Raw genomic sequence first — 18979 nt, forward strand, 5'->3', positions numbered from 1 at the left:
AATGAACAATAAACTACTGATCAAATGAGGCATAACAGACACACATAGTGTGTCATCAATGTGTTGAAGTGATTAGACAATTATTAAATCAGTTGATTGAAAGAATTAACACTTTTGTCAGTTAATTAATCAATAAAGTTATTTATCAAGCAAGAATCACAAATAAATCATTAATCTATCTTATCAAACATAAGGATGGGCTGTTTTTCTGTGTTTTATAAGACTATAAATTCAACATATTTTAGTGTAGGATGGCTGAATATAGAAACCAAGAACCTTAAATAGATTATGCTATTTTTGACTTTTGTATTAAAGTATTTAATAGACTAAACAGTTAACTGAACAACCAAATATGAAAGGGTTGGACACAAAAAAAAAACTGCCTTTAAAGTCTACAAGCCAATAGAAATATCCTTGCACAGCTTAGGTTACAAAGTTGCCAAAGATAACCTCTAGTTATTTCTAATATTGGGGTTTGCTGATGTTGTTTCATCACTTCCTGTATCAAAAACAGACATCAATGTGACATAGTTTCAAACTGAACATAACATCTTTACAAAGGGAGCTTCTTTGTACGGCAGAGCTGCTGTTTTGAACTGTACCATGCTGTTACAGTGTCCACTGCTGTACCTGTTCTCTGAGATCAGGATCTGCTCCAGCAGTTTTGCAGACTCATAGGTGATCTCCACCGCAGGTGTCTGCTGCAGCTGTAGCAGCAGCTCCAGGCCTCCGTCCAGACGGATCCTGTTGCAGATCTCCTCGGCCACCTGACGGCCCACGGTGGGCAGAACCCAGGCCTCCTCCACCAACTGATAGAGCTCCGCGATGGCCCGGCGGGTTTCGTCTGAGTTTGATGTCTCTTTGGCTGACTTCAGCCTCCTGGTGGCGGAGCGCAGGGCGGGGAGCGAGCTTTCCAAAACCGCCTGGACGTCCGCGTTGATCCCCGGAGAAACGGCCTTGGGGTCGCCTCCGGAGCCGCTCCTCCCCCTCTGCAGCCGGCTCACATAATCCGGGACCGTGAGTCTGTCTGAGCTGAACATGATGGAGAAATATCGATGGAGTCTCCACAGGAAGAGCGTCAGAGAAAAGAGCATCTACCGGCGGAGAGCAGCCTGATCGGTGTCAGTGGGTGCGTAAAGGCCTTCAGCACTGCAATGTTTTTGTTTACTGAGGCCCGTAAATCCTCTCAGAGAAGTCCAGCCGTGGAGACACAGAGTCCAGAGCGTCAGGCCTCAGCTGTAAATCAGAAGTGACAGCTTTCATCAAATTGCATCACCTCTGTGTGGATGTCATCCTTGGCACCGAGCCTTTAAAGTCTCATAAGCAGATTTTGAGCTGGACGTTTACGCACAGTGTTGTCTTCACAGCTGCTGCTTTGTCTCCTTCATCCCACCGACCAACAGATGACTTCTGAACAACGTGTCTGAAAATGTCCTTAAAGAAGAAAAAACCTCTGAGCACAGGATGTCAGACTGACAGGCCAGAAACCAAACCCTGCTTTTCTCCCGAAGAAAATCAACTATTGTTTTCTGTTTCTTCTCTGGCATTCATTGAGATTTTCCAGACAAAGGAGGCTTGTTGTTCTCATAGTTATTCCTCCCTCCGTGTCCAGCGCACTGAGCTTGTTTTCAGCAGAAGCACCAGGTATGATACTTTCCTCCAGAAGCATCTCCTGACATCCTTCGGTCAGCATCCGCAGGCTGCCTGTTCCTTCAAGGGTCTGCACCGCCCACCGGCTCTGGATGCTGCCGGGGATGTACAGTAGAAAGAAGTACCACCTCCTCCCCCTCCTCCCCTCTCTCCTCCCTGCATCACAAGCCGGCCGGAGCATGCGCATTGTGACTAGCGGTGACCCTAAACAGTGCAGGCCCTCTGCTGGAGCAGTTGTGATTGTGCCACATGGACAAAATATACAATTTCTTGCAATAAACATGAGGTTGCAACAGATGTGACAGTAATCAAGCATCTATAAAATATACACAAAAAAAATAAAATTACAGATTTAAAAAGTACCTGAAAGGTGTTATCTGTGAAATGCCTTCCCAGTTATAGTGAAAAAATCTTCAATATAATGAAATAATATCAGAAATGGATCTAAAGATGCCACTAAAGCTTTTATCGTCACAAAAAATGAGATTCTGAATATACTTGTGAAAAATAAGATACTATGGTTACAGCTAATCTTTCATAAATAACGCTCTTTATTTATGTATTTATCCAGGAAGTCCCTTGACATTAAAATCTCTTTTTAGAGGAAGACTCTGCCAATAAGGCACATCAGTATAAAGTTATTAAAGATTATAAACTCAAGCATGACAACAACTGACACAGGACAAAGGTAAAGCACATTTAGTATGTACAAAACAAGATCCAGTTTATGAGTAGCAATCGCAGTCTTCAGTTACACATTTTCTGATCTGATTCTTAATGAAGGCGGAGAAAACAGATCATGAAGTGCACAGCGATGTGTAGTGAACCATGTAGAAAGCTGACACACAGTCAAGGCAAGAAAGAGGAGAGGCAGCAGCATGCATTTGGATAATGTTCCCATAGTTCAGAACATTTAAGAACGTAGCCTGCAGCTGTGTTTTCCTCACTGCTAAGTTAAAGCAGGCCCTATTTTGATCGTGAAAATTTAGTCAGATATTCTTTTCTTTTTTTTCGAAGTGTTCATTAAGTTCTCTAAAAAAAAGAGTTTAGCACCATCCAAAAGTTGTTGGAAGACACTTGTTCTGTTACTTTCCCAGATGAAGTCTAAATGCTAGCAGTATGTGAGATCTGGGAATGAGCTCTGGAAGAGATGATAAATTTTACTGCTGACACTAAGTGTTTTATTATTTTGTTTATTTTTTATATTGAGTCTGTGCTCTCTCATGTGAACGTTTGTCACTCATTCACTCTTGTTTGGGGCAGCTCAAGGCCTTGAAGTGCACAGGAGGCCTTATCGGGTCTCTTGAAGGCTGCACAAATGATTGTGTGGAGGTTTTGGAGTGATTCAACCCCCGCTTCTTTTCCCTCAGTATGAGAGACAAACGTCCTTATGACATGGAGTGTGACTTTATACTTTTGGCTCTTGTTTTTGGAAGCTATCAGTCTAGTATGCATACATATAGTTTATTGCAATTATTAAAAGTATGTTTACGTTTCCTAAAATTTTCACAACACTGTCGAGCAAGTTTTAAGATTTTTACAGAAAAGGCCTCAAGTGTTCAAAGTCTGCCTGCAGTCGCTCCCCGTAGATAGAGCCAACAGTTAGGAGTCTGTTTTAAAGCTCTGGCAGTGATTTCCCCTTTTTTCTCCTGTGAGCAGTTGCATTAAAGTTATTGATTGAATAGTGCTGAATAATGTATGTGTGATAGTGAAAATAAAACTGCTGCTTAACACGAAGAAGCAGACGCTTACACATGACAAAAATTAAGTCTGGAGTCCTTTGGTTTTCTGCAGTAAAATCTTTATTATCTTGTCAGCCTATGTTAAACTGCTTTATGGGACTGAACACCAACACTCCTGCATTCAGAAAGGCCTCACAAGGACACCACATAGCAAGCTAGACTCAGGTCTTGTCCTGAGCTGAACCCAGGTAATAAAAAAAACACAGAATATTATTGCTAATTAAGCAGCATATATAAGAAAAGCACTTCTCTGCAGCCACTTAATGACCCATAAACTGTGGCTAAAATGCAACTGGGTCAGAGGACAACAGATTGTCATACGGCTTAAACGTTTGTTTCCTATTGATCTCTTTCTCTCTGTGTTTATTTGCTCAAGTTGAAAAAATAAGGTTAAAGCAAACAAGGAAGTGGGGTGACTGACACATGTTTCCAATGATTGGAAGCTCATGGTCCATCATTACTGTCTCATTCTGTCCTCTCGCTCAGCGGAGGCAACATGAAGCTCTGGGTCGTCCTGCTGCTCGCTGTGCTCGCTGACACTTTAGCAGACGGTGAGTATGACATTAAAAATCTATTTGTTGTCAGAAAACAGAGAAGGGGTTTTGTTTTTCCTTCAGTTTTAGGCTAGCGTGTTTCAGTAGGCCTATTTAGAGTTAGTATAGTTCTAATACCAGCTGCATATTGGTGAAAGGAGTTAACATAACCAACATATTCCTTTAAATTTGTTTTTATTTGTTAGAGATGTTTCATTTGGGTGCCTTGCATTTTCACAAGTAAACATATTTATTGCTGTTAGCACTGCTACTAACAATTATGTTTATGAACAGCCGATCTGTTTATCATTTTACAAGTAATTTACTAACTCTTCAGTACATAAGATGTCCAAAAAAAAAAAAAAAACTGAATCGCAAATGGCCAGAACACAAAACAATGTCTTCAATTTGCTTGCTTCATTTAATCAGCTGGCCAAAAATTACAGTAAACTCACATTTTAAGTGATTTAAAATCATCATGTAAATGAAGCTTGAATCTGTGAATGTTAAGTTAAACCATTACGAAAATATTTGTGAAATATGTCGATCAACTAACCAACTACATTTTATATTAAAATAGAATCAGATATCATTTATAAGAAGAACAACGTGTCCCATGATTCTCTGTCTCATGGGGACTGTAATCAAAGTTAACTTTATTATCCTAAGGAGGAGATTAATTTGCCCAGAGGAACAAAAAAATGGACAGAGGCGGTGTAAAATTCCAATGAATGAACAACATCATTTTATCTTAAGAGTCCTGTTTGAGTCGCTGTGAAAATGGCTTTGACTCTCGGAAGACGTGCCAGTGTGACTCCATGTGCAAGTATTACAAAAGCTGCTGCTCTGACTTTGAGGCCACCTGTGGTATGACGAGTAAGAAACCTCACTTGTTCAGTCAAGTTGTGAAACACTCTGAATGGTGCAGGGAAGGATGGCTGCTGATGTCCCTTTTGTCCTCCTTCAGCTCGTGGGGACACATTTGTGTTTGCAGAGGATGATGATGATGACGAGCTGCTCGGAGGCCCAACTGCAACCCCTGGGCGTCCAGCACACGACCAGGCTTTTACAGCCGTTGGCCGGCAACTGAGGCCCACGCAGCGTCCCATCCTGGACTTCAATCACAGACCACAGCAGCGTCCAGAGACCACACTGGAAATGACCAAACCCACACAACTGGTTGACACCACAATCCAGAGAGCCCCTGTTACACAGATAACACAGGTCGCAGACACAGGTGCCTCAACAAGCAGCGTCTCCGGCACGACTGCAGCTCCACAGGTTGGCAATGAGACAACTACTCCTGTCCCTGCATCCACCACTGCTGCCCCCGACCCAGACGCTGAGGTCTGCAGCGGGAGGCCTTTCGACTCCTTCATGCAGCTTAAAAATGGATCCATTTACGCCTTCAGAGGTGAGCAAGTGGCTGAAAATGAAAAGTATTGTTGAAGCCATTCACATTTCTTTCTGACAACTTTCAGAGCCTTGGATGTTTTGTCACTATGTGTACTTTTTGATATAGAAGAGCCCCTGTTATTTTTACAGAACGTTTAAAACAACAGCAGCTAAGCAAAAAATGCTTTAATGTAGAGAAAAACGATTGGTGTTACAAATTAACCAAAGAGTTTAAGTATTAAGTTTAAGATCCTACAATGTTATTTTTGTCGTGAATTTACCTGAACAGTTTAAATAATACAATTAACCTCCTACAATATCATATAAAATACAGATCTACCTGACTAATTTAAAAGTCAGACCCTACAAAACCATAGATTAAAAAACCAAACAAATCCAAAAATTCTCTATGTAAAAGCATAGAACTCCCCTGTAATAGGAAAATACTTACGGCAGAACCAGGTTCAGGGAGAGTGGCCATCAGCCTTGACCTGTTGGGGTGAGAGTAAAGAGAAGAGAGAAAACAGGATAGTAAAGACGAAAAGACAACAAGCAAGAGAACATAAACATTGGACAGATTGGTGGGACCTGTAGATGCAGATGTGAAGCTCCACAGCCAGAAATAGCTGCAGAGTGGTTTAGTGAGAGAGAGGACAGGAAATGAACAAAATGCAAACTACAAGAAAGAGAAAACACTAAGTTCATAACATGCAACAGTGCATATAAATGCATGGAGGAAAGGACAAGGATGAGCATGTGGCAACAACTAGATGAGCAGGATAGCTCAGGTAAAGCTTACTGGCTAGATTATACTATAACAGCAAAAGAGTAGAAGAGAAAACGGATTCAAATCTGTCAACTAAACAATGCAAAACAGCAGAATGAGCAAAAGAGCTTAGAGTGGGCCCAAAACAAGCAGCTACAGAAAGAACTAAAAGCAACAGGGAAAAAAAGGTGAGTGTCAAATTTTTATTGAAAATTTACTGGATTCACTGGATTGGATTTAATGTGGAGATAGTTCCAGAGCTGAATGCGATAACCAAAAAAGCTTAACTGCCAAACCAAATGGTTTTAAGGTGTGAGTGGAGGCCTGAGGAGTAACTGTGAGGATGACTAAGTGGCCTAGGGGCTGAAAACAGAGTTAGAAGTTCTGCGTTTCATTTGGAGCCAATGCATTCTGAACTAATTGTGCAGGTATAACAAGGAGTGCACTATGACTTTTCTGTTTTCCAGGGGAGTACTTTTTTGAACTGGACCAGAAGACGGTGCTTCCCGGTTATCCAAAGCTCATTAAGGATGTGTGGGGCATCAGCGGGCCTATTGATGCTGCGTTCACCCGCGTCAACTGTCAGGGGAAGACCTACATCTTTAAGGTAGGGGTACAGAAATGTACCTTGCACATGTGTATAAAAGGCTCCTGCTTTACTAATGAATCAAAACTCTCCTCAGGGAAACAAGTACTGGAGGTTTGACAACGGTGTGCTGGATGACGACTATCCTCGAGATATCAGCGTTGGCTTTGACAAGATTCCTGATCATGTAGATGCAGCGTTCGCCCTGCCTGCCCCCGGCCATAATAAAAAAGAAAAGGTCTACTTCTTCAAAGGTTTGTCCAGATACTATGTGTTTTATATATTTCCAACTATTTCTGTAGTATTTGATTCATACCACTGCCTCAACCAATGGTCATTTGCTGTCTTGTTGGCTTCTCCAGCGGACCAGTATTACACCTATGAGTTTTTGCACCAGCCATCCCATGAGGAGTGTATCACCATGTCCGAGAGGTCTCCGTCCACCACTTTCAGGCACTACACTGATGTCTACTACAACAACTATGAGCGGTACTTCAGCGATCTCTTCTCCGAGCGTGAGTTGTGAAGTTATAGACCATTTGTTAAGAGAGCAGTCGAGTGTGGCAGCTCAACTTATTTCATCTTCTTCAGAGCCACAGCATCACGACAGTCACCACTTCATTGACAAGGACTGGAAGGGCATCAAGCCTCCACTGGATGCTGCCATGGCAGGAAGAATCTACGTCACCAACTGGAGGTCACGACGCAGAGACCAGCAGTGGGGTCGGCAGCAAGACCAGCAGTACCAGCAGAACGGACGTCAGTGGGGTCAGAGAAGGCGAAACCGCGCAGCCTTCTGGGACTCCATGGCTGAGCGGGGAATGAGCATGGGTCAGAACTTCGCTGAAAGGGGGATGGAGCTAGGTATGAGGATGGCAGAGAAGAGGATGGAACTGGAGGAGAGGCTTGGGCGAGACTGGGACAGGCGGTGGGATCAAGACTGGGACCAGGACAGAAGAAGGGATCGGTACCGCCAGAACAACAGAGGCAACTACGACTCCAGAGAGTACTGGGACTACTACCAAAGAGATCTGCCCATACAGAGCGTCTACTTCTTTAAAGGAGGTAACACGGCAGGGATAGATTCCTTAATGGGATTGTCCGATTTCACAGCAACTAAACATTAATTCATCAGTCTTCAACCCTGCTTTGCACTGATAGAGAAACTGATTAAATGCTTAGTGTATGAAATGTCAGAAAATAGAAAAAATGCATGTCTCACAACCCAAGATGTCGTCTTTAGATTGGTTGTGTCCAAAATCTAAAGATATTTATTTACCGTCATACAACAGAAAATCAGTAAACCATCACATTTAAGGCCGTGTAGTCGGGCTTACACAGGCCTGCTACTGGCCGCACATTTTTCAGATTTCTCCTGCCCGTCCACTATTTACAAGTTACCATTTTCAAAATACCTTTCACTCCAGGAAACAACAACAACCTCCAAGCAGCAGCCTCCGCACTAGAAAGCTCAGGTTTCACTGAAGGTTTGAATTGTGCAGTCAGGCAGCCCTGCTAGTTTATTTTGATAAATTATCCATTTTAAGCACACTGCTGGCCTCCCTGCATGAAAATTTTCCACCAAAACATTTTCCCCATTATTTTGAGTGAACACAGTTGCTGCATCCTGTTCTTTTCTCCAACCAAAGTGGCCGTGGTTGGTTTAAAGAAACATACCAGATAATAATAATGAGGTGCAGCAGACTATTCGACATAAAACTTCACTAGTGCTATGTAGAATGGTCTGACTGTGCAGGCCTGGAGACTATAAAACCTGAGAATGTTTGATAAATTACCATATTTAAACAAATATCAAAACAGTTATCTGTTGGCCAATTAATGTTTTATTTTATTTTTAATTTTTTTTAGTAAAACAGGAAATTAAATATTAAATGTACCATGATAGCCATGATGACAAAAATAGCAACAATAAAGTCCAACATATCCCCTGATTAAATCAAGTCCATTTAAACTTGATCATCCAAAGAAGCTACAAAGAATACACAGAGCAAGTAAAACAACAGACACAGTTCAGGAAGGGATGGATGGATGCAAAACAAAAGCTGGACATCTTCATCTCAAAATGCTGCAGGCATCACCCGTCCTTCCAAAAAAATAGATTTATATTTCTCTGATTCAGTCACATATAAAGTTCTGCAGCTTTGTCCAAATAATAAAAACATATCGTAAGTATATACAAGTTAGTGCTTTGGTGGTTCAAAAGCTTCAAAATAAGCAGTAGACATTTATTTGACCCTGGGAACAGACGTGCAGCTGTGACAGGCGAAAGGAGCTAATTTGATCAAACTTTCCGCAGCTCAGTTTCGCCCACTGAAGACTTTTTATAACTAGTTTCACATGACACAGAAACAGATGCCTAAAATTACTGCAGTGCACTTTTACACTCACTTTTAGAGTACTTTTGTGTTTGATCTTTTGTGCTGTTTAAGGCTTATGATTCACCAAATAGTAAAGAGGTGCTGTGACACCTCCACATACTGACGCAAAGCAGGTTTTGAGTGTGAAGAGCTGGAAAAAGTGACTCACAGCCAGAAAAGAACAAAATAAATTGTGGATGACAGCTACAAAGCTACAAGAAGTCTTTCGCAAGAAAAAAGAAAAGATAAAATGATTGACTGTCTTGTTCATGTGTTTTCTAGATAAATACTACAGAGCGGACCTCCGGACTAAGAGAGTCGATCCCGCCATGCCTCCGTACCCCAGATCCATCGCCAAGTACTGGCTCGGCTGTTCAGACACCACTGGGGCCGAGAAGAAGTAGTTTTCAATATTCTGTGGTTTTTACTGTGCTGAAATTGGCGTGTAGCAGGTGAATTGTTTTCACTGACTGTGTTGAGGGTGGAAAGTGTGTCAAACATGTTCATACAGTAACTAGCGGCTAATCAACTTCAGCAAATATTGGAGCTCAGTCAAAGTCCACATAGTGTTCACGGTCAAAGTTCAGCGGGCTGATTTTCTGAACTCCGTAGTTATCTCATCTGTTCTCAGCACAAGCTGACTTTATGAAACCCAGCGATAGTGAAAACTAGAGACTGCAAATGTGTGATCCCAGAACTTCACCAGCCTGAAAGCAACAGCTAAATCTTAGACTACATTCTGATAATAAAAAGAGATGTTTTACTGCAACACTATAAGGTTTTAAAACTGCAAATACTGCTTCTCATTGCTTAGCTGTCAGAGTCATAATCACTAATGTTTTCCAAATCCTGTATCTACAAAATGTAACATGTTTATTTTCTCATTTTTCATCATAGACATATATACAGTGAATAACAAAAGATAACACGGGTTTATGGAGGTTTCTTCCAAAAATGTGCTGCAAGGTCAAGAATACTTACAAACGGTAGTAATGTTTTTTTTTTACCCAACATTATGTTACTGTCACATCAGAGGTCAGAGTGCTGTGACAGCAGCTTGCATGCTCGAAGACACTTTGACAGATGTGAAACCTTTTTTCCACCTTTTTTTTTTTTTTTACTTCTACTGACTAATACAACAGAATAAATCAATAATACACAGAGACAGAACAACCCTGTTGAGTTCACAGTCTGTTACAGTTTGTTCTTGTGTTTCATTCATGACTAATAAAATATCCATCAGTACAGAAGCAGGCTCAGATGTTTTTCTCATACATAAATTCCACAGTTACACACATTCTGGTCAGACACTTTCCTTCCAGCTGTACGGATGTTTTTGTCATTTGTCTCCCTCTAGTCTTTATATGTGTTTATCATTTCTGACTCAGTAGCGTTTTACAGTACTTGTATGTTTACACTTAAAAACATCAGTCACTGAAGTAAATGAAAGCAAAGCAACAAGAGGTTTTCTTATTAGGAATTACCCAAATACCACACCTGCAATCTGGTCTCTTCCTGACCCATGTATATTTTAAGCTGAAAATCTAATATAAATTATAGTTTTGTCTTTATAGTGTAGAATTTAGACAAAAACAATATGTTTTTTTTTTCCAAATCCTGCAATGATGTAATCATGTGAGCTGCACTTGAACTGAACTGTGCAACAAAAACACCACAATTCAAAGAGCTGTAATTTACTTATTCGTCATGTCCTTTGTGTCTGTAAAGTTCCAACAGAATACTAAGTATTCATTTCTACTAGACCTGCTGATACGGTTTCTCTGAGGTTATGAGTGTTTAATAAGGACATTTTCATAGCAGGGTTCATCGATCACACTGACCACCGCTCCCTTGTTGGCGATGACCTCAGTGAGGCTCACGGTGTCTCCTGCTGGTCCCACAGTCAGGTAGTCGCTCTCAGTTTGTCCTGCACTCGGGTCGCTGCTCTGCCTCTCGTTTCCTTCGACCCTCAGACCTGACCCTGAGTCAGCTGAGGCCAACTCCGGCACGCTCTTCAAAATAGACGAGAGTGGGCGTTTTGGAGTGGCGCTCTCTGCTGGTGGAGTGTCGTTATTAACTGTGTCGGTGGAGCTGTGGGAGGCGTGCTTCCTCCTGATTGGCTTAGATACACCAGCCTCCCCTCCAGAGGGCCCTCCCTGCTCCCACACACTCGCCCGAGCTCCCAGCTTCCTCCTGGGTGGTTTGGTGACCCCTTCGGCTCCCTTTGTTTTGGGTTTGCCAGAATCCTGCTCTCTTTGTCTCTGGAGGCTGCCGAGTCTTCGCAGCATGGCCTGAACGGGGCCTTCGGAGCTCGACTCTGCCTTCGTTACGGGCCTACCTGCTTTACCCACAGTCACGTACACTGTGGTGACTTTATGTGAGGCCCCTACCTGAGCATCAGAGGCAGATGTTGGCAGCTGGGTCCCTTTATTAGCAGCAGTGTTGGACATAGTCCGTCTTCTTCCAGATGCAGCAGGAACTTGCAGGGTGGCCCGAGATGGAGTTCTGTCCACATCCTGTTCTGTTACCTCGCAATTTGTCTCCTGATTGTCGGTCACTTGCTCATCCACCTCATCCTCCCTCTCCTCACCCTCAGCTCCATCCTCCTCTCCAGTTCTAGCTGCGCCTCCCTGACTTTGGAGGGCCGACAGCATTAGAACCCCCCAGGGTGACTTGGGTTTGCTGCGTGGGAGACCGCTGGGGTCCTGAGCAGAGCCACGCCTCTCTTTGGGACTGAAGCGGGTTCCCTCTGCAAATGAGACGGATGGCCGCTTGGACTTGGCAATGCTGGAGGTGCGAGGGATGTTGAAGGGGGAGGCGATGTCCTCGCTGCTGAAGCCTGACGGATCCAAGAACATGTTACACTTGGAGCTCATCTCCTGGAACTCACCACCCGCCACGGCTGGGATGTCTGTCAAACACACAGAGAGTGGAGAGTCAAGGCATGGCAGGAGTTCTGCATTTTTTCATTGACAGTCCTGCTCACCACCAAGAGAGGGCAATGTACAGTTTGATGAGCAGTATTTCTCCTACCTTCTCTTGGAGGGACACAGTAGAGAGCTTCTCCCTCTTCCTCATCACTGTCGAAGGACGACCCCTCAGTCACCCAGCCGGAGGATGGAGGCTCGATGAAGCTGTGATTGAAGGTCAGCTCTGGATCATGGTGAGACACTGTGGGTATAAGAGGCATACAAAGTAGGTTCAATGACATAAAACATCAAGTTGAGTCAAATCCATACACAACTTCTGCTCAATAAAACGGTTTTAGGCTTTTAAAGTTAGATTTTGACGCATTTACTTTCAAGGGGCTCCAGGACTTTTCATTTAATTCTCTCAATTTGCAATTTGTAATGATAAACTTTTTTTTGATCTTCTGCTATTACATACTGTTATATAGTGAGTTTGATATAAAATACTTTCAGTGCTGCAACATATGCTCATAAAATGAAACATGTTGGTAGGAAATCTGGAAAAGAATTGGACACTTTGCATTTTTAGTACTACTGTCTTGCCTTTATAACTGAAGCAATTTGTCTTCTAATGTTTCACTAATCAAAACATAGAGGTGTAGACGTTTCAAAGGAAAAAAATTATTTTATAACCAAAAATCTATTTAATTTAATTCTCAAGAAGCTGTAATATAAAAATGCATTGATTTCATAAGGCAAGAGTTGTATTTAAACCCGAGTTGCAAAATAGCTCAAGTCCAACATTTGTTTTTATTTTTTTGCAACAAAGAGGTGAACTACAGTTAAATATCTGTGGAACTGAACTGTGACTTTTCACACTTCAACTCTACTCTTCAACAAGTGCACGGAATACCACAGTAACAGGTCATAATTCATGAAGGCAGTTCTCTAGAGGCAGTGAAGTTTTAGAAGAACTCAAACGATAATGGTGATTTACAAATTAGTCTCTGCCGTACCACAATGACTCTATCAATAAGTACCACTTTTGGAGTTTGTGCACCATCAGTGAATGACAGTGTTTTACTGTGTTACAGTATGAATGCTGTGTAGTTAGACTAACCAGTGACTCGAGGCAGACCAGAGGACCAGTCAGAGATACAGGGGAGGGAAGCACCAATGTTTGCCAGGACGCTGTAGACGTGATATTTCATGCGAACTGACAAGCCGCCTTCAGCCACAGCCGCCCTAGAAGAAAGAAGGTTTATATACAGTTTATAGTGGATATTTTAAATTACTGGGAGGCTCTATAGCTGTTTTTTTGCCTGTTGTACAGACTGAGGATCTTTCCACCACCTGAAATGTCTTGATAATTGAAGTATATTCAAATTTGTGATGGCAGGTTGGGAGAAATTGCTGTTTTGCTCAGTGCAGTTGTGTCCTGGCTTACGTCTATCCTAAGTGAACATAATAGTGGTGAATGTTAGAGAGAACAGACCTGTCTTTGCCATCAACAGGAGCTCCACCACAGCACAAGCAGCAGCAGAGCACAGCAAGGAGCAACAGGAGCAAAGGAACGAGCACGCCTGCAAGTACAGCACCTCGACCACCTGACGCACACAAACGCAACACGTGATGCTCTTTTGGTTTGTACGGCAATGTTACACTTAGATTTATGGATGGGTGGGTGATGCATGGATGGACCTACTGTTGGGGCAGATTCCAGTGACCGAGTGGCAGCCGACCCCCTCACCACAGTCACAGAGAGAGGAACAGTTGAGACCGAACTGCAGGGCAGGACAGCTACTGTTACAGCTGGAAAAAAAAAACATCAAATCACATAATTACATCACCACAGCAGACAAAAAGGGCTGTGTATAAGCACTGAGTCATGATCTATTTTAGTGCTCAGTGAGCGTGTAATGAGAAATAAACCCTGGAAAGAAAATTAAGGGGACACGCTGGAGGTTTTGCATGTTTGAACCCGCTAACCTTAAATTCTATATAGTTAACATCAACAGTAACAACACCCTGAGCTATTTCTTAAAGCATACTAATTGTTATCACCTTCAATTATACAACTGGCTTTGTTTGAAATGTCTCCTTGTTTAGGTTTAAGAAAGAAAACCAGATGAATCATTTCACATTTGCCTACTGTTTGTCCTCAGGGTTGAGCTTATGAAAGCATAGTTCATGATTGCATTGCTGTTTGAGGCCAACTGTTCTTTGCAGATGTCAGAGGAGATTTGAATTTACCAACATGAAAGAAAACAGCAAGAAAGCAGTAACTACAGAAAAGAGAAAGCCCAAAACCTTATGTTTGTCCTGGTAATCTACATTTGGGCAATGTAAAGAGTTGCTTTACTTTTAGTGGTAATAGTTTATCCGGTGGTTTTATTTTTCTTTTTTTATTTTTAGAGTTGCAGCATTACAGCTCCAGTCGTATTTATGTGATGTGGGTCACTCAGTTACTAAGCTTTTGTAGCATTAAAACAGTCACAATGACTTGTTTTTTACAGGCACACATACAGTGAATTGTATAGTTGAAGATTAAATCAGTAGCTTTATATGTTTTTACTTTATTACCTCTGACAAAACAGTGGTGTCCAGTCATATTCATGTCACATTTCAGATGTCAGTGAGTTGTTTTCCTGTAGCTGTTCCCTGCAAATTAACTGCATTGCTGGTTTGATTTGTTGAATTCTATGGTCTAATCAGTTTTTGCATGGGAAAACAGAATATGCAGTTCCTACGTTCTGGCAAACAAACTGTGATGTTTGTTTTTGGGTTGGCCTAGTTAGTTTTGTTTAGTTTACACTGGGGTCAAAACCTCCAACATTATTTTAGAGTATTTCTCTCAGTTTTAAATATTTACACACAGATTCATCATGCACACTCCAGCGTCAGCCGGCCTCAAGAATGAAGGCTCTTATTAACCTGCTGATACTCTACCAGGCAGCTTACCTCTCACCCTGAAAGCCGGGCTGACAGACACATCTTCCTGTCACGTGATGGCAGTTACCGTGGAAACAGGGGCTACACAGGAAGCTGCAGGCGTCTCCAAACGTCCTGTCAGGGCAGACCTCCTCACACCTGGGCAAGGACACAAATAATGTAGATTTCTAATCTTACACACGAATCTCACTGCATGTTTGATGCTTTAGACAGATTCTTCTTCTATTTAGAATATTGTCCATTCAATACTTCTTCGTCATACAAACACTCAGCAACCACACACAATCTTTACCAGCATACTCATTGTGTAACCTGGTTATTTTTTAATTTTGCAAGCAGAGATCAGGTAGAGTTACTGTTTACCTGTTACAAGAGACTACACGGATCATAGTATTAGTTTTCCATGTTTTTGCATATTAACTATAAAAAGCATTGTGTTGCAGCCAACTTTTTCCAAAGCATACCATTTCCTCCTTCCAGTTAGCTGTTTGCATTGATTTCCATGTATATGAAAATTCGCACACGGAGTTGAAACTTGCAGTCTGTTCCTCACATGGAAACGTAGTTGTAAGCAGTGGCTGATTTGATAACTCTTTCTTTTTCACAGGTTCAGCTTTGTATATTTATGCTGAAATTCTGCATTTTGTATCTTTTACTGTTGAACTCCATTTCTCCACTTTTTTCTTCTCCCGTCGTTTTTTCTTCTGTTTAGCCTGACCAACTTTTTTTTTCTTTTTTACAATAATGTCCTCTTGAGTATTCACTTTTCTCCTTGTCTGTCAAATCACTATGTAAACTCTGTTTTTACAAGGTGCTTCATAGACAAAGTCATTATTAGAATTGTTTTAAACTTTTACACCAAATTCCCACCACCCTGTGCCCTCTGGGTTTCATTTCATGACTACATTGTTCATCTGGGAATTGGGAGCCAACTCACGGATGTTGGAGCCACCAACAAACAGCAGTACGCACCAGTGAAGAAGTGTTTTCTGTTCCCAGATCCAATCAAAGGATGATAATGTAACTTCTGACAGAAATAACTATAAACTTTAACAGTACAGACTGTGTTGCTGAATATGAGTTTTCATCAATAAATAAGGGTAGGTGCAATGCAAATATGTTATGGCTGATTTTGGGGTCTGGAATCAAATATCAGGCACACTGATTACAGCATATTTCTTAATACCCGTCAGATCGAGTCGGTTGATTTCATTTTGCTGTAGGCTGCAGTTATATTAAAGAGGCCATATTCTGCACATTTATAGGTTTCTGATTTTATTTTGGGGACCACTAGAATATGTTTAGATGTTTTAATGTTCAAAAAACTCACTATTTTTTTTCATACTGTACATTGCTGCAGCATTTCCTCTCAGCCTCTGTCTGAAAATCCTTTATTTTAGCTCCTGTCTCTTTACGATTTTCCTCCCATGACGCCTCGTCTGCTCTGTTGAGTGCAGTAATGCAGCCCTAGCAGAAGTGCCTCTAGTGAGGAAATAATGACTGACTGCAAAACTGTCAAACCAAACAGTAGACAGGCGTTACATGTCTAAATGTGTTACATGGTGATGGCCTGGACTTCAACAAGGTGTTTCAGGCAGGTAGAAGTAGTGTTTCTGAGACCAAAATTCCCTTTGGTGGGGACTTTGTAGGTTTGTTGACCTTGTACACGCACATAAAAGCTATAACACGCTAAAGGAAAGAAAAACCCAAAACACACAGCATATAGTAAAGCACTTGCCTGCAATTGCTTGTAAAGTATGAAAGATTTGTTGCTTGTGTTTGCCCCAAACATGCATACACACCTGGGTCCAGTCCATCCAGGGTCACAGCTCCTACATTTCCCAGTTGTTGGGTCACAAGGTGCATTATTTCTGCAACGTGGACACTTCTCTTTGCAGCCGTCGCCGTAATAACCGGATGGACACGGTCGGTCACATCTTGTGCCGTTCCAACCGGGCTCGCAGGCGGCACACACACCATCAGTCATAGAGCACAGCTGCTTGTCTTTACAGTAACCACACCTTGAGATAGGAGATAAAGTCAGTACAGCCAGACAGAGTCAATCATGAAAAACTATATGTCCTGGAGGACCTTTTACCTCCACACACACCTACCTCATTTTACAGCCGCTACCATACGTCCCATCTTCACAGCGCTGGTTACAGAAGACTCCCTGGTATCCCGGGTGGCACAGACACTGCCCAGTAGCCGGGTCACAGCTGCTGTGTGTGGAGTCACATTCACATCTGCGGTCACAGCTGGGTCCCCATGAGCCTGGCTCGCACTCGCACACACCAGTCCGCTGATTACACGGCGACTGGTTGCAGTTGCAGGGGACCTGACATTTCAGCCCCCAGTGGCCCCTGTGGCACTGACAGCGGCCCGTCAGCTGGTCACAGCTGAGGCCTACAGAGCGCAGGTTGCTGCACTGGCACGGCTTGGCGCAGCTCAACGTCCACCAGCCTTCGTCACAGGTGCAGTTTCCGTGGACGGGGTGGCAGTGGCCATGGCGGGCGCACTTGCAGGTGTTCTGGCACTGTGGACCCCAGCGGTTGAGGTTGCAGGTGCACTCACCTGTGGCAGCATGACAGCGACCGTGTGGGTAGCACTGACACACCTGGCGACAGTCTGAAGCCCAGAACTCAGGAGGACAGCCTGGTAGAACCCACAGAAACACAGGAGAGACATTGAACAGTGACACTATACAAAAATGTGTATTTACAGTAGTGAAAAGTACATTTACTGAAACACTGTAAAGCTTGAGTTACTGGTACTATAAATGACACTTACAGTATACATTACAAAGTTTTACTTTTTTTATTCCCCTAGATTTGACACCTATAGTTACTGGCCACTCTTTAAGATTGTTCAAAAGACTGTAATATGTAAAATACAACATATTGCTTTTCTGTGTTTTTGGTTTTGTCCCCCTGACAAAACAGTAATATCTAGTTACATCCATGTCACATTTCAGATGTCAGTGAGTTGTTTGCAATTCCATTTATTCTCTAAACAGAATTATATCCATCAACTGATGGAAAACAGCTGCTGTTGTTGATCGTAACTCACGTGTTTTACATTGAGCTCCGTAGTAGCCAGGTGAGCAGCGACACACTCCAGGATATACACAGATCTCATCCTTGAGGCAGGCCTGCTCACCCTCACATACAGCTACACACACACACACACACACACACACAAGGCATACAATGAATAAAAAACCAAGAAACCAAATAAAATATGGAGGCAGTCATGAGATAATTCCGACAGTTTATTTGAGTAATTAAACTCACCTATAGTACACTCTTTTCCATTTTGACGCCATCCAGTGCAACACACTAGGTTGGAGGGGTCCCTGAATATTCAGGATATAATTAAATCAGCCGGACAAATGTGACACTTACCAAAGAAAACACTGCAGTGTCTAAAAATCTACTGTAACCACTTGAAATAGGTTGAGAAACTAAGCAAAAGGAAAGAAGACTGGAAGATTTAGCCTAAAATAAACCCCAAAAATATGCTCAAAACAGTCCTTTGCTCTTTGAGGAGGTGGAGCTCCTTGAGAAATTTATTCTCATGTGACTGAAATTTATCACAAGAACTGTTTTTATTCACTGATTTTCTCAGCCTTTCCCGGGGATGCCAAAAAAGTTTGAGTCACAGTCTGCTATACTTAGCTGGCTCCTGCTGTCATCACTTAGCAAAACAGTAAAAAAGCAGCAGGTGTGAGTGAAGGTAAAGTTGAAGTGTACCTCGTATCCAGGCAGACGTTCCTCCCAGCAGGATCCAGAGTGTGTGCTGAGGACGACGAGCAGCAGAGCAGAGCAGCCAGAGCTCCGAGGAGAAACTTCATCTCCACGCAAAGTCTGAAAACAAAACTCGCCACCAAATGTCTTTTCTTTCTTTGTGTCTGGTCCTGACTTCTTTCTTTCCTCTCAGCTACTTCTAGAAGAGAGCACAATGAGAGGCAGTATCTCTCTTTCTGTCTGCCCTCCACCCTTCCCTCCTTCCCCTTCTCCCTCTCTTTCTCCCCGGCGAGTCGTCTTGTGGCTCCAGCGCAGCCAGAGA

At 42.5% G+C, this 18979-nt stretch overlaps 2 protein-coding genes across 3 annotated transcripts; one reads left to right on the plus strand and one right to left on the minus strand.

Annotated features, from left to right (window-relative positions):
• The first annotated feature begins 3878 nt into the window (after positions 1 to 3878).
• On the plus strand, positions 3879 to 10297 carry vtna (vitronectin a). Of its 2 annotated transcripts, XM_008306391.1 has the most exons (8): positions 3884 to 3943; positions 4682 to 4801; positions 4893 to 5339; positions 6554 to 6693; positions 6770 to 6926; positions 7035 to 7187; positions 7264 to 7737; positions 9333 to 10297. In XM_008306391.1, exons 1-8 carry the CDS (start codon positions 3889 to 3891, stop codon positions 9452 to 9454), a joined length of 1668 nt encoding a protein of 555 aa, XP_008304613.1. In that variant the 5' UTR covers positions 3884 to 3888; the 3' UTR covers positions 9455 to 10297. The 2 variants fall into 2 exon arrangements, with proteins under 2 accessions (XP_008304614.1, XP_008304613.1); XM_008306392.1 differs by lacking the exon at positions 4682 to 4801 and having other exon boundaries at positions 3879 to 3943.
• Positions 9907 to 18849, minus strand: scarf1 (scavenger receptor class F, member 1). The gene is made up of 11 exons (XM_008306390.1): positions 18664 to 18849; positions 18205 to 18266; positions 17981 to 18082; positions 17026 to 17566; positions 16714 to 16932; positions 14921 to 15049; positions 13665 to 13771; positions 13455 to 13566; positions 13080 to 13204; positions 12084 to 12221; positions 9907 to 11961 (listed from the first exon to the last, which is right to left on the minus strand). The coding sequence occupies exons 1-11, from the start codon at positions 18762 to 18764 to the stop codon at positions 10838 to 10840; spliced, it is 2760 nt and encodes a 919-aa protein (XP_008304612.1). The 5' UTR covers positions 18765 to 18849; the 3' UTR covers positions 9907 to 10837.
• Positions 18850 to 18979: the final 130 nt, after the last annotated feature.

This window comes from Stegastes partitus, unplaced genomic scaffold (assembly GCF_000690725.1).
Source record: "Stegastes partitus isolate 25-593 unplaced genomic scaffold, Stegastes_partitus-1.0.2 Scaffold3651, whole genome shotgun sequence".
NCBI classification, from domain to species: domain Eukaryota; kingdom Metazoa; phylum Chordata; class Actinopteri; family Pomacentridae; genus Stegastes; species Stegastes partitus.